Source organism: Malus domestica, chromosome 03, assembly GCF_042453785.1.
Source record: "Malus domestica chromosome 03, GDT2T_hap1".
Classification (NCBI taxonomy): domain Eukaryota; kingdom Viridiplantae; phylum Streptophyta; class Magnoliopsida; order Rosales; family Rosaceae; genus Malus; species Malus domestica.
Genome location: NC_091663.1, coordinates 915697 through 931648, shown reverse-complemented (window position 1 = coordinate 931648; position 15952 = coordinate 915697). Strand labels below are relative to the sequence as shown.

General features: G+C 39.5%; 3 protein-coding genes across 10 annotated transcripts; 1 reads left to right on the top strand and 2 right to left on the bottom strand.

The window, feature by feature from the left end:
* Positions 1-675: 675 nt before the first annotated feature.
* On the bottom strand, positions 676-4861 carry LOC103452435 (formate--tetrahydrofolate ligase). Its single transcript, XM_008391920.4, has 5 exons — positions 4480-4861; positions 3938-4087; positions 1855-3030; positions 1528-1674; positions 676-1188 (listed from the first exon to the last, which is right to left on the bottom strand). Exons 1-5 carry the CDS (start codon positions 4780-4782, stop codon positions 913-915), a joined length of 2052 nt encoding a protein of 683 aa, XP_008390142.3. The 5' UTR covers positions 4783-4861; the 3' UTR covers positions 676-912.
* A 1872-nt stretch (positions 4862-6733) lies between these two features.
* LOC103452436 (F-box/kelch-repeat protein At1g57790-like) lies at positions 6734-10899 on the top strand. Of its 8 annotated transcripts, none has more exons than XM_029099281.2 (6): positions 6801-7031; positions 7116-7233; positions 7310-7431; positions 7526-7589; positions 9194-9413; positions 9515-10899. In XM_029099281.2, the coding sequence occupies exons 5-6, from the start codon at positions 9278-9280 to the stop codon at positions 10861-10863; spliced, it is 1485 nt and encodes a 494-aa protein (XP_028955114.2). In that variant the 5' UTR covers positions 6801-7031; positions 7116-7233; positions 7310-7431; positions 7526-7589; positions 9194-9277; the 3' UTR covers positions 10864-10899. The 8 variants fall into 8 exon arrangements, with proteins under 8 accessions (XP_008390146.3, XP_008390144.3, XP_028955118.2 ...); XM_017336690.3 differs by having other exon boundaries at positions 8734-9413; XM_008391924.4 differs by lacking the exon at positions 7310-7431 and having other exon boundaries at positions 6734-7031.
* Positions 10900-11686: 787 nt separating this feature from the next.
* LOC103452438 (GTP-binding protein BRASSINAZOLE INSENSITIVE PALE GREEN 2, chloroplastic) lies at positions 11687-15215 on the bottom strand. Its single transcript, XM_008391926.4, has 3 exons — positions 13888-15215; positions 13218-13385; positions 11687-12590 (listed from the first exon to the last, which is right to left on the bottom strand). Exons 1-3 carry the CDS (start codon positions 15106-15108, stop codon positions 12243-12245), a joined length of 1737 nt encoding a protein of 578 aa, XP_008390148.3. The 5' UTR covers positions 15109-15215; the 3' UTR covers positions 11687-12242.
* Positions 15216-15952: the final 737 nt, after the last annotated feature.

The following is a 15952-nucleotide window of genomic DNA, read 5'->3' as shown; positions in this document are numbered from 1 at the left end:
TCCTTGTAAAATTGAAGCATATCTTCCGTTGGTCCTTGTAGAAGTTTACTTCACCTGCCCTAAGCCAACCTATAGTACACACTAGTGCCTCCATTATTTTAGGAGTCAAGGATACCCTAAAAGGGTTCACAACCCTCCTCCCTAGACTAAATGCATTTTCACTAGCAACAGTAGAAGTGGGGGTTACAAAGATATTTTGGCTATTTGTGAAAGAATTAGAAACTCTTTTGTGTTTGATTTCCACAATTTTAAGAGATCAAAGTCACCAACAACAATGCTAATATAAGTAGGGTTTTATTTTCAAATTATTGGAATATTATAAATATGTGTTATATAATTATGTATTATATAAATTATAAATTATAAATTATATTGTATTTTCGGTATGGTACGGTAATACCGTGGTAATGGTATCCATTACCAATACCGTACCATGAAATTTCGGTACGGTACAATACCGTACCATTACCGATTGGTACAAAAAATTTGGCACAAAATCGGTATGACACGGTTGGCAATTCGGTTGACATGGCAATTTGGCAAAAAAATCCACCCCTAAGGCAAATACATCCAACTGTTATTGCAATGCGGGGTTTCTTTTTTCGTAGTTAAATTTTTCACAGAACAAAATGTTTCTTACTGATATTATGAATTGTCACGAGATTGAACAACGTATTGAAACAACAATGCGTGGTTGTATTCAAACAACTCTTGCCATACAATAAGCTATTCATCCGGGGTAAAATTACAATAAGATAATTATTAACCTCAAGAGATTTCTTTATTTGCAAAATCAATAACTAGTGATACAGAAAACTTGCACAACAAGAAAACACAAACAACAGAAGCTTGAACAACTGTATAGGTAAGTTGCCTCGGTGGGCAAATGGAGAGCCAAATGCAGAACGATCTTCAAGAAAGACCGATGACCCTTCCGGTTGTGGTGTCAAGATCAATGTCATAGAAGCAAGGACGAGTTGGAAGACCTGGCATTGTACTCATTGTTCCCACCAAAGGATAGATGAATCCAGCTCCAATGCTAGCTCTTACATCCCTTATTGGTAAGACGAATCCCGTGGGAGCTCCTTTCTCAGAAGCATTATGTGAAAACGAATACTGGGTTTTCGCCATGCATATGGGCAGACCAGAAAACCCTTGCTTGCTGTACATCTCAATTTGTTTCTCAGCCTACTCACACAAATAAGGAAACTCGTATCAATAAGCATAAGCATGTGGAGTAAACTTCTATGCTGGTTTAAAGTTTACGACACTTTGGCTTCAGTGGTATCAAAAGAAAGGGGAAAAGAGAAAATAAAATGTCTATCCTGCAAAGGTTGTAGAGGAATCAAGTTGATGTTCTGTTTGCAGCAAACAGTACATATTTTTTTTTCTTTAATGAGAAAAACAAGAGGAATAGTTGTATTCATTGGCATTGGAATGCTCATCTATCAATGAATGAATCAGAGAGCAAGAGAGATTGAATAAATAGTGTCAACTGAATTGAAGAATAATAACACGTAAGCTTACCTGCTCTGAGTATTCAACGCTGCTCGCGCCATATGACTTGGCTATTGCTTCTATTTTTTCTTTAATACTACACTCCAGAGGATATAAAAACTTCAGTGGTTGTGTAACATTCTCGCAGGCTTTCTGAACTGCAATTCCTAGGTCCACCTGCAGATCACGGTAAACTTCATTTATTATGACAACCATTTACCGCAGTTGAAGGCTACACACAAGATGGAATACTTGGAACAAAAACGAGATTATAGCAGAAGTTTCCAAGAGTACTATCCAGCAGCAGGTAAACAAGAGAAGTGAAAACTAATCAGTTAATGGGATGAAGAGACTAACCGCTCCTTTTCCACCATGGGCGTGATGAGTGCAAATAACGGCATCATATGCCCCAGCAACCAATGCTGCATTTCTGACTGCATTTAGTTCTGCTTCACTATCAGTCGAGAACTTGTTCACAGCAACAACAACATTCACACCATAGGCTTTTGTGTTTGAAATATGCTTGGCCAAATTCACACAACCCGCCTCAACCAAAGCCACATCCTCAGTTACGTAGGCCTTGTTAAGAGGCTTCCCAGCAACAACATCAGGCCCCCCACCATGCATTTTCAAGGCCCTTATAGTTGCAACTATAACTGCACATTGTGGTGTTAAACCACTATATCTGCATTTTATGTTCATGAACTTCTCAGTACCAATATCAGCACCAAAACCAGCTTCTGTGACTACAAACCCACCTGGTCCTACCAGTTTCAGTGCAATCTTATCAGCCACAATAGAGGAATTCCCGTGCGCAATGTTTGCAAAAGGACCAGCATGAACAAGAACTGGGGTTCCCTCAAGAGTCTGCATTAATGTAGGGTTAATAGCATCCTTCATTAGCACTGTTAATGCACCTCCAACACCAAGATCATCGGCAGTTACAGGGTCACCAGCCTTGCTGTTTCCAATCACCATTTTCCCAAGCCTCTCCCTCATATCCGCTAGAGATGTTGTAAGGGCCAAAACTGCCATTATTTCACTGGCAACTGAAATATCAAATCCTGTTTCTCGTACCATCCCTTTCTCATCAGGGCCTTGGCCAATTGAAATCTTCCTCAAGAACCGATCATTTATATCCATTACTCTTCTCCAAGTGATAGAATCTGGGTCAATATCAAGCCTAGCAAATTGCTTAACTTCTTCCGGTGTAAGCTCCTCGGGTGTGGTCTTGGAGATGCCAAGCTTCTTTAGACGTCTAAACATGATGTCATTGAAACTCCGTTTTCCTTCTTTGTTTGGTGGACATAACCGGTTCAGTAGAGCCTTATCTGATTGGGTTGCCTCGTGGAAAATCCGAGTATCAATGGCAGCAGCCAGAAGATTGTTTGCAGCTGTTATTGCATGAATATCTCCTGTCATGTGAAGATTAAACTCATCCATTGGGATCACCTGACTATAACCACCACCTGCTGCACCCCCTTTGATTCCAAATGTTGGTCCTTGTGATGGTTGACGAAGGCAAGTAACAACCTATTGTCACAAAGGAGAGAATACAGGATCAGGACCATACAAATATAGCTGTCAACTGTGAAATAAAATTTATCTAAGTCTTCATAATTAATATAAATTTCCATTAGCAACAAGAAGTAATACGGAAAAGCTGCATGTGTCTACTTTTGCAGGACCTACTGTGGTTTTAAGTCTTCCATATAAATTGCAATACTTGCAAGAAAACTTGACAACAAAGTAGACAAATACAAGACAAGCTTGAAATACTTTGCTTTTCATTTTGAAAACGAAGTCGAAAATTAACTGCTAAAGTTCGAACTTATCCAAAAGTTTAGTTTTTTCCTCATAAAACAAATTCTCTTCAGATGCAGTAAACAGGACTAGGGGCCAAGGCCCGTGCCTCCAAACAGCTTGATAACATCTTGGTCAGAAGAGACTGTGTCAGAGACCACTAAACTTTTAACTTCTACCCACAGAAACAAGGGGAAAACAGAATGAACTAAATTTAAAGTTAAAAACGCATATAAAACATCATAATAACAAAGAACAATCACAACGAATCTTGTTTTTAATGCTTGTCAGTGTATTGCTCAGCGACACTTTCCTTCATACGAGCATTCCTCATCAATTAAACACCCCAACCTTAACGTTTAGCCTCAGTTTCTCAGCATAAAAAGTTCAAGCAACACCAAGTGCAATCAATAACACGAAGCAAGAATCAATGTAACCTCTGAATTTATTCTTTTTGATAAGAAAGAGGGGTAAACTCAATTCAGATTTCTAGATTATTCAGTTAAATGTTCAAGATCAACTGCCCATAAAAGGAAAAAAAGGGAAAACCAACGTATGCCCAAAATTTTCGATACCGATTAAAAAAAAAAAAAAAAAAAAAAAACTTTTGAAACAGAAAACAAATAGACAATTTCACCTTCTTATCCTGAAAAGCACCCAAAGCTTGACAGAGTCCAACAGTAGTGGTCGACTTGCCTTCTCCAAGAGGGGTAGGAGTTATCCCTCCAACCACCACATAATACCCATCTCCAGATCCTTTCAGCTCATCAATCACTGATAACAAAACCTACAAAACAAACCCAGCAAATCCAAAATTCAAAATCCTTCCAAATCAATGAACATATTACGCATCCAGAAGCGCTCAAGCGCTAACCAGGTAGCAAGTAAACGAATCAAATGACCAAACTTGGCCTGGTATCTCCCATCAAATAAACCCAAGTAATCAAATTTCAAAATGTTTATATACCAATGAAGAAAATGAACATATTACACATACAGACGCACTCGAGCGCTAATCGGTTAATAAGTAAAACGAAAAAATGACCAAACTTGGCAACAAACCCAGATTAGTCAAATTTCAAAAAAAAATTCCATACCAATGAAGAAAATGAACATATTACATATACAGACATGCTCGAGCGCTAACCAGTTAGTAACTAAACGAATCAAATGACCAACCTTGGCCTTGTACTTTCCATAAAGATCATAGTGATCGGGACTGAGATGAAGCTCTTTTGCAATCTCAGAGATGTGGAGAGGCTCGACAGAGTTGGCAATGTCGATGTCCGCCGGCACCGGCGACGCCACCTGCAGCTTCCTCGCCGTTTTGGATGAAGAACTCATCGTGGAGTCGTCGAAAAAGTCAAATTTCGAATCTTGCTTGGTGGGTTTGATCTGAAATGCTTGGGTTTTATGCGCTCTGGTTTCGGTTGTTGATTGGTTGAAGATGAAGAGCGATAGAGATTGGGTTCTGAGGAGCATTTGGATTGGGTGCGCTTTTTAACGCTGATCTGGGACTCCATGATTCTGGGCTAAGGAGGTCACTGGGCCAGATGGAGCCGAAATATAACCCGGATAACGTTTGTCACATGAGGTCTTTTGGGTGAGATGAAATCCGAGCCGTTAGATTAGAATTTCACAGTCTTGGTGTGTTGCCAGGGACCACAGTCATGACTTATTATGACTAATCTATGCAGACTTTAGTTTAGTCCTCTTCGCCGGGAGAAATTACACAGTGATACTATATTATCACGGCAGCGGTGATACTTTCATTCAAATTATTAAATTTGGATAGAGAGGATATATTCTTTTTAATGCACTTGAATTTGGATATTTTTGTTTAAAGTTTATTTAGTTTAAAGTAGAATATATTTTGTATCAAAAAAATATTATCTCAGTGAGTCATTACACATATGTATGATCAATTTATGTTTACTTAAGTGAGGGATCTTAAGATTCAAATCTCGTGAATCACGAGTTTGAAACCAGTTTAGTCCCACATTATTTATGTAAATATATCGTTGTGTTAAAAGAATCATGAAAAATGTATTTGCCTAATGGTATTATACCATACAACAAAGGTGAATAAATAACAATAACAATCACATTATCACTGGCTAATACGTAGATTGCCCCCAATGCCCTTAAACCACCCATCTTATTGCCACACATGGAACAACCAATGTTCCTTTTCAAGATTTATCCTTGAGCATGAGATTTGATCAGAAAACGATCGATAGCATGGTTCCATCAATGAACAAATAGTTACAAGCGGTTCTAACATAGGTACATAAACTCTAGTGAGCAAAATCTTGATTTGGAGGTAAATTCACACAAACACCTAAGAGTATTAAACCCTTATACCACTACCACACAAAACAAATGCACCATTATAAATCTGTCACAATGACGATAGACATAACAAACCTATACCAAACAAAGATCAAGCCATCGCTATATAATGCCCCTCTTTGTTTTGGTGCGACTAAGCATGTCTTGAGTTCGACTAGCACGTGAATGGATCAGCGAAGCTATCGTGGTTACCGAAAACCTCAAAGTTAATCAACAAGTCTTATGTTGTACAGACAAAATTACGACGATGAGGGCACGTTAGCTGAGATTTGAGCCAACCATCGATGCAGATCAAATGGAAGGTGCGCTTGCACGTCACAAGAACACGACAGGACTCGCCTTCGACAAAATCTTCCAAGCAAATAGGGCACTACCTGGAACTACTACTCCATTTATGCACAAGGCTTTTCTTCGACAGCAACCAACCAGATGACGGACAAACAAAAAGATTAGCAACAAAAGTACGGTGTCGTTCAAGAGTACAACTGCAATTAGGAGAAAAGCATAACCAAGACCTGTAGCCACCTCTGGTCATAAAAGAGACAATGGATGTTGCATCGCACTTGTCAGCAGAATTTTCGAAAAGGTAGAAGACGTTGAGTATAGATCATCAAAACGAATAGGAGCTGTAACATTCCATCTTGAATTTTATGTTTTAAGTGGATAAATTTATGAAAATATCCCTAACGATGAAAGCGTTCACTTCCGTTGACTCTCGCTCTATGACATGTAAGAATTATTCTTTTAATTTATTCATGTAGCCCTTGTCGATGCGAATGAGTAAGTGCGAACGAAATTGAATTCAGAGTTAAAACGAAGTTTCTACGAATTTTTGAACGTCAAAGACATTTATGTAATTTCACTTTAGGAGATATTTCTCCATCTTGGACCACTCATGGGATGACACGTGGTAGGTTCTCCACCATTTTTTGGAAAGATTTTTTAATGTGACCGGTGCATCACATATCATTATACAAATTGTGGGATATGTGTGCTAAAAAGTTAATAACTTAGAAAATAAAATTTTCCACCACTCCTATTAAAACATGTGATATACCACTTGTGTTCCCATTACAACTAAAAAATTCTTCATTTTCTGTGGTTTTCTTCTCTGTCCCGTGTACCTCTCTCTTTTAATCTCTCATTCTTCTCTCCCTCACTCATCTCCTTCACCCTTTCTCCCTCTCTTTGCCGAACACACACACACCCGCACACCTACAATAACAACCAGACTGCACCACCACCTTCCCTTGTAATCCCTGTGAGTTCTTGAACCAGAAAAGAGGAGAAAAATCATTTAAAAACTCCCTCCCCGCCCTGCACAGTGCGGTTACTGTACAAGGAACTTCTCCGGCGAATTCTTGCCATTTTCGGCCAAGGTAAGCCTCGAAATTGGTCCCTATCATTGTAGATCGTGTCGAGGTTCATGATTAGTAAGTTTTTGGGTGGTTTTGCTGGCGTAGGAACTCGGAAAACACAAGAGAAGTCACTGTTCACTTCTGGAAAACTGAAACCGTGGTCGTTTGGCCACCTTCCTACCATTTTTCTAGCCAACTCCAATCTTCGTTGAGCCTTCTAAGGGTATGAATCTCTTCTCCACATTCCTAACTACATTTTGGCTTCTGAATCACTCAATTTGGACTTGTATCGAGCTCAGAATCAGCTCTTGAAGTTGGGAGGAAAAATCTGAAAAAAAATCCAGAAAATCGTGGGGTGGTGCGTGGTGACTAGGGCCGCCGCCTCGTGGCGGCACGTGGGGAACCCGAGATCCCTCCTTAGGTTTTTCAACGTTCTGAATCCGAATCTGCCATCCGTTTTTCCAAATTCGATCGTTTTAACAGAGTTATAATAAATGGTCCTTATTTGTGTGTAGATGCGTTGGTTGGAAGTGATCTCATCCTCCCTAGTTCGATCAGCTCCCCGGTAGCAGAATATTTGTGAGTGGGCCTCTTTTTAAATTGCATGTTTTTATAAAAATATTAGGTATGCATTCACGGAAAGTATGATTTCATAATTCTACATTCATGAATTATTTATGTTTTATCATATGTTTTTACAAATTTCTGGACTTTTAATTTATGGAGAACTTATGATTTATCTAAAATGCTTTTATGAAATATTCATGAGTTATTAGTTTAAAGTTTATGAAAATTTGTATTTATGGAAACCATGGTTATCGGATTGCTTATGATTTCGAATGATGAGGTTTTGAATTCTAAGCTTGGTATGAGATTTTGAATTATGTTTTATGTGCTTAATTAGTGGGTATTCATACGATACATATACACAACACGAGTATGTATACGTATATGGCCATAGGACACAATTGAGGATAAGTGAGATATTTATGACATACTCACAGTTTCACTTGTGAAACTAGTGTCAGACAGCTTCACTAACCACGACTAGTGTCAGTGTGTTATGTACATTTTCTTCTCTGACATAACCCAGAGTCGTACAGCTTCATCTTCAGATGATGGGGCCTACCATATTTCTTTAGTGACGTAACCCAGCGTGGTACAGCTTCACCCTCGGGTGATGGATATGCCTTCGGGCGACTATGATACCCCTATTTGAGTACATTAGTGTTTTGAGTTACGAGTTTTTATGGATTTGCCTTTGGGCGATTTTGATATCACTTCAAGTTATGATTTTATCATACGAACGTTTTCATGACATGTTAGAGTTTTCAAAAAAACCTACTATGTAGTAATATATGTGTTTTCAAAACAGGGGGTTAGTATGTTCGAAAGAAAAAACGGTTTTCTCATTATTATTATTATTATTATTATTAGTCCACTCACGTTTTGTTTTACGCATCCTAGAAGACTTAGAAACGAGACTTACAATCCCAACATCTTTAGCACTCACGCATTGGTATCTTCGAATCCTCTCAGTGTAGGACCCATTCCTTTGTTCATATCTTTTTATAATATTCTTTTTGTAGCATTCTTGATTAGTCGTATGCTCTGAACATGTTTCTGCATTTGCATGTCATTATTTATAAATTTATATATTTTATTTATGTTTGTTCTTTCTTTATAACTTGCATACATATTAAAATGGTTTCGTCGCCCTCAGGTGTCGGCCAACACGTGCCCATCCTGGTGTTTGGTGAATATCAGGATCGAGGCGTGTCATGAGCGGGGGGTTTAGGGTTTTAGAGTGCCTTTTTAAGGATAGATGTATTTATGTTTTCTTTCTAGGTGATGCTAGAGAGAAGGAAACCACACATGCACATCATGTGATCTCTGAAACGCGGGCCGTAATAGACCTACATGTGGACCAGCTGTGGAGTTAACCCTTGCTCTATTGGTTTGGTGATACCTAAATATGGTATAAAAAGCTGGAATTAGGGTTTATGACTAGATTCTGGGAGCTAATGAATTAGGGTTCATTGTGGGGTCATAGAATTTTTTTTTTCTTGTTTTTTGGGTTTGATCCGAAATTTTTGGGTCATGCCGTCATGGAAAACATTAATTAATCTGGCCGTTGGATGAAACCTGGAACCTATAACTCACAAAAATCACACCATGTATAGGACCCTCGTCTTCCTCACCCACTCGTTCTATAATCCTCGTCAGAATTATCTGGCGCTATCGAGAAAATAGACGAGGACTAAGACATGCTGGCGCCGAAGGAGACGAACGAGGACTTGGCTCTCCCCGACGATGCGTGCCCCGTTCTCAACGTCGGCGAGGAGAAGGAGATCGGCATGCAGGGCTTGGAGAAGAAGAATAACAGCGTCAACGAGGTTGAAGGTAATTCGATTGCTCTTTTTATTTCTTTTGAAACTTTGAATTTTGGAATTGTTTTTGTTGTTCATGGATTAGAACTGATCGATTGGCATGGCTATGGTTAGTTGTAGATGGGCGTTGGCAGAGACCACCTTTGGATATCATGGAGAATATCGTACAACGCCTCGACTTACTTGATCGGATTCGCTTAAGCATCCTCTGCAAGTACTGGAGAATGATTGTTATGCAAATTATCCGCAGTGCTCCGCCATTCCCATGGTTAGTAGGCCTATCTGAAGCAGCTTCCTGGTTATTATTTGGAACTCAACCGAGTTCCAGTTACTTAGAGTTCTCCATCCCACCTGAAGGTAAAGTTATCAAGCTAGGGTTGCCTAAGCGAAATCAAGGGTGCTTTCATAGTTCCTCCAAAGGTTGGTTGATAATGGTCAATGAAGAACACTCTGAAGTATTTCTACTAAACCCTATTTCAGGAGCCAAACACGAACTTCCTTCCTTGAGAAGAATCCCATATTTCAAGAAATTTGGTGGAAAAGCCGACCGATTTGTTGACAAAATTGCACTATCGAGTTCAAATCTATCAGAATGTACGGTGGCAGCAATTTTTTCTTCTGGGGAAATTGGTGTGTGCAGGCCAAAAAAAGGTTGGAACATATCTCGGATGTGGGATAGAAAAACGTATCCTTCATGCCTACTGTTTTCGTCTTGTGGCATGCTATATGTCTTGGTCGAAAACACTGTCAAAAACAGTAAGTCTGGACACGTTGTAACTCGCACATTATGCCTCGGAGATGGTGATGAGCTGGAATTGAAGTTGGTGTATGACAAAGAAAAATCACGAAAGGGTTCATTCAACTGCTGGGGTGAAGGTGACTTTTTGGATGTCAAGGTCAAAGACGAGTCATATTTGATAGAATCAACAACCAGCAACGCAGTCTTGTTGATCCGTCAAATTAAGGATCAAATGAAAACCGATTTGAATACCTGGACAAGGACTCATGATTTTCTAGTTTACAAGATCGATCCGGAGAATGGTGAAAGCTTTATCGAGGTACAGAGTTTGGGGAATCAAATATTATTTGTAACACGCCGAGGCTGTTCCTTTTCCTTTCCAGTGAGTAATTCCAACGGGTCGGAAGCAAACTGCATTTATTTTGTGGAGTTAGGAGGAATTGACCACGACGACATGTTTTGTGTTGAGAATTCTGGACATAGTAGAACCACCATGTGTGATTTTTCTCATCCTTTCTACTTAGATGGCCGGAAATTTGGAAGATCCAAAAAATTTTATGATAGTATTGAAACTGAATTCACTTGGGGAGTGAGTTGGTACAGTCCGAGCTACTGTAAACTCGGCTGGAAAATTGTGTTCCTTTTGTTTCAGTGCATGCTACTAGTATGTACTATTTATCTTCTTTTACCAGTGTTGTATTTTGCAATTCATAAAGTTATGTAAGTACTACTGTTTCTTGTTGGAAGTGATTTCCGAAAACGTAGTTTCTCCTCTTTTAAGTTGCAAACCACTCACCGGAGATCTTGAAGGATTTCTTCTCAGTTGATGGCTTGCAGAAAGATTTTGGCTGCAAATTTTGAGTCTCTCTGTCTGCTAATTTCGTTTTGTTTCATTTTCTTTCGAAGCGAAGGTGAACACGGAAGGGGCTTCGTTTTGAGGCGAAAGTTATTTAATCTCGTAGTTTCACAAATTCGGCTCGAGAAAGTTCAATTTGTGTGACTATGAAGCGTTTATGCTCGTGATGATTGATTGTGCGTCGTTGATGTGTTAGGAAGAAACATCAACTGTACACATCAACCCACAGATGCGCGAGCGACTGATCCTAAAACCCAGCAAGAACATTATCTACTGAGGCTAAACCTTAATTATGCGCATTATCCATTCAAATAAGGTCAATATGCGAAGTCAGCTAACTGAACGCATTCGTGTTGAGTTGTGCAAAAAGTTGTGCTTGTTTTAACTTAAGAAGAAATTATTATTGCAATTAGGCAATAAGGAGAAGAAAATAATTTTGAGGATTACAGTACGAAATATACAAAAAGTTTCATGCCAACAAGCTGTACATCTTCAAGTTCTGGTTTGGTACTAAGGTGCTTTTATAAACAATGGATATAAAAAAAAGCTGAGATCAAAAAAATGTTTGGTAAGCACTTAAAAAACAGCTTATTTTCAGTTTTGGATGAAAAAAAGTTGAAAACGTGAAGCAGCAAAAATGAGCTTATTCTCACAGCACAGCAACAACAGTTTTTTTTTCAAAGCTCAGCAATACCAAACTAGCCCAAGTCATTAAATTTTGGCCATTTTGCCATAATTATGAAAAGCCAGTACAAAATCATGATAAAGCTTCATACCAGAACAGCTGTAAACTGATTAAACTCAGCTCTTCAGACTTGCAATTTACAGAGAGAAGAATAATGAATAAGAAATTCAACACAAGGCTCATGCACTTTTGAGTCACAAAAGCCTTTGCGTCTTTCACCGTAGTTCTGAGGCCTGTAAAAGAAACGCCGCCTTTGAGTTGTCATTCTTAAATATCAATACTGCTGAAAGATCATCCCAATATGGAACATCCACCCCTTCCATGGTCGGAGAAAGAATCGACAGTTTCGTCGGTGGCTCAAGAAGATGCCTACCCTTTTCATTCCTAGAAAAGGTTGACGTTGCTTACTGAAATATTCCTCACCGGTAGTATATCAACTGTAAATTGCCACAACACTGGTTTTCCATTTTCATAAGAACTTTCTCTTTTACTCGCTAACACTTCCAGTTGTCAAAATAAGTTGAGCCTGCTTTGGGTGGTAAGTTAGGAATTAAGTACCGAATCAGCACGCAACAGATTCCTTCTGGTCGCTTTGTTTCCTCTTCTTCTCACTTTTGTGTTGTGGCTTATTTGAAGCTTGGTCAGCCTTGGAAACGATCTTAGAGACGGTAAACCCAGCAACTTCAAAAGTGCATGATCTATGAGGAAGCAATGCATTGCGAAGAACAACGTCAATACCATCATACGTCCAAACACTCACAACTGCCTCTCCTTTAAGTCCAACAGCAAACCAACCAAGACCTGCAGCAGCAATATCCACCGAACTTGAATCCCAACTGTTTCCACGGATTCGAAATTCCTTTCTCACCCACTGCCCAAGCTCCTTGACTCTATTCTCTCCAATTGGTGGCTGAAACAATGGGAAGTTCATTTTGGCATCAGAACTACACCTGCATATATGTATGCAACCATATCATGCGTTCCCTTGAAAGATTTAATGATAAGCATATCTTTAGGGGTGTGCTATCCACACACCTCTTTTTACTTCTCACACTCCCCTTGTTAATTTATGTCATTTGATCTTCTTCAATTCATCCGATCTGATGACTCAAAATTAGAAGGGTGTGTGAGAAGTAAAAATGGGTGTGTGGAGAGCACACCTCATCTTTTATCATAGCCTCATATCTAAAGATGGAATTTCAAGCATCATAACTAGGCGCAAGATTTAATGCCGTTAGGAAGCCCGAAGCCTACACAAATCTCTTGATTCTCAACAAATTTATACTATTTAGGAAAACTGAAAAATTATACCCTGAATTTAGAAATTAAAAAGAATCAGCAAACAGACTGGTATTACATATATACATATACATATATATGTGTGTGTGTGTGTGTGTGTGTGTGTGTGTTGTGCTTATTGGTATTTGTGAATTCAAATCTCTCCAACGGTAACATGTTGAAAATCAATAAGACTAACGACTACTAGACTAGAAACCAAGAATTTGTTGAATTATCACTCGTCACCTAGTGCTAATACCTGTAATTGACGACCAAAATGTTCCTCTACCATTGTGCAGGCATTTTCGGTTTTTCCCATGTGTAGCGGAAGATAAGGAGATGCCCATGCCGTAACATAAACAGAATCTACTGATGATTCTTCTATATCCAGCCTCATAAGCCCAGCAATATGAACTGAATAGCCATCCTGTAACAACCAAAGGACAAGAAAAATGAGCTATGATAAATGGAAAAAATATTAAGTAATCACATGGAATATAATTTTGCAACAACGATATTCTGAGATTGACAATGAACTATGCATTTTAACAGAATCCAAAAAGTAGCAAAGCAGAGCTTTACACACACACACACACAATCAGAAGCAAAAGTTAAGTACTAGTCAGTGGTAAATGAACATCCAATACTTAAACAATTGAAGACACCTCTTGAGTTTTCCTCGACCAGCAAAACAGAAAAAGGAATCATACTTAAACAATTGAAGCGATGGGTGCTTAGCAATACAAACAAAAACTTGAGCTTTTAGATACAATCTATAAACATGGTTTGTGTTAATGAATTATTTGCACTGGTAGAAACACATTACTGCGAGTTTACAATGAGTACTACAGCACAGTTTATTCAAAGGTTTCTAATAACCAAATACACAAAAAATCACTGTAAGGTACTTGATGCTCAAGTAAGCTTACCTTGATTCTGTATGTCCTTGGCTTCAATTCCTTGCTAATGTTTACAAGACTCTGTTCCTCTCTTGTCAACCTAGTTGTAATCTGATGAGGATTCAAAAGCCCGGGAGTATCAAACAACTTGGTATGACCAGGAAGAACACCTTCCACTCTAACAATTCCCAATGTTGTTCCGGGCACAGGCGCTTCTGTCAGAAGTGTAATCTTCCCTCCAACATGCTTCCCTATTGCGTTTATCAGCGTACTCTTCCCGGCATTCTGTGCCCCTATTGCCCACACGTTCCCTCTTGGTCCTGCCAAGCTAGCAACATCATCAACAAGATTCTTCAACCCCCAATCCCTTACAGAACTCACCAAATGTACACTCGTTATCTTACTTGCTCCGCCCTCCCTTGCTCTAGTCCTAACCCAATGCTCTAACCTCGTGGGCGACAACGAACTTGGCAAAAGATCAATCTTTGTCACTACAAGCACCACTCTCGGCACATTCCCTGACTTCCCCTGTTTCCAAGCTGTGGAATGCTCCTCGATTGTATCCGAAACCAACTTGGCAACCTTTTTCGGAAATGACCCATCAAAGTCTGCAGCATCCACCACCATTAGCACAACCGATCGGGTCCCAGACGTCAAAGCCAACTTCCTCCCAACGGTATGATCAAAATCGAAATCCGGTAGCAAGTTCTCCACCGTCGGATCCTTCACCTTCCCGTAATGCCTCAGAGAGTGACACCGTGCGCAGACCACCGGCTTTTCGCCCTTGACTCCCACCAAATCGACCTCGGAACTCAAGTTTTCGGGGTCGATTATTAGACCCCTTTTGAGGGAATCGTTGAATTCCGGCACTTGCCCAACGTGCTCGAGATGGGTCCCCAATCGATACGCCCTCGGATCCTTTTTCGAGGGCTTGAGGAAGAATCCCGGGTGTTTGGGGTCGGAATCCTGCATATGAACCCCACACCCACGGCAGACATGGCGAGCTGCGGTGGTGGTTTCATCGTAATTTCCTTCGCGGTCCAAGGGCAAAGATTGAGACGAAGAAAATGGGTTGAAGAAAATGGCGGAGAATGGTAAAGGTTGAGAATTTGTGGGGCTTGGGAAATGGGGTTTTAGGATTGAAGTGAAATTTGAAAGTGGGGTTTGGGATGGGAAGGATTGGGCGAGGAGAGAGAGAGAAAGGAGGGGTTTGAGCTTAGAGAGAGAGTGAGTTCGAGCTATCAGTAGCATTTCTTTCTTTGATTTTGGGATGGAGGAGAGAGAGAAGAGAGAGAGAAGAGAGAGAAGTTTGTAAGGTTTAGGGTTTAGGCGGAGGAGGTCACCACAGAGTTTTGTGTCCGAGGCGGTGGATTTTTTTATATTTTTGAACTGTAAATTTGTTAAATTAAATATTAGATTAACAATTGACGTAATTCGAACTCACACAGTTGTTAAAGGCTCAACATAGTAAAGTGCCACTTCGGATTTTGGGCTTTGGTATTTCATCAAACCACACGGTTGAGAAATCAAAGCTTGTAATTGGAAGGTAAGATTTTCTTTGTACTTCTTCTAGTTTGTCGTACAAATTTTTCCTTAATGGGGAGGGGCTAGGTTCACATGCAGAAAATGAGCGTAATGACAAGATTAAGAACAAGGTAAATTATGAATAATCGCAATTAAAGATAAAATGAGAAAAAATCGATTTAGCTGATTTGAACATATGATCCAAAAACTTACTACAGAGCTCCGATTAGAAAATATTGTTAACAGATAGGGGCTCATGCCAAAAGACATTAAGACTTGAAAAAAAAAATTAGAAAAAAACATGGATCAGTACTTGGAACTAACAAAAAAGTTGGTGAGGTAGCGCTCTAGGATTATACAAGCCCATTTAGTGATGTAAGACTTCTTACGTTGGTGTTCTTTGTGGGAATGAGTTAGGTATAGAGAAATTCTTGCGTTCGAGCCTGTGTATACAGGAGTGGGCAACCAAAATATATTGGTGCGGTATTTCGATCGTGCAGTCGGGAGGTCAAAATGAATCGTTAAACGATTAAGTCAAATGTATATTATGTTTAAAAAGATAATTTTTACC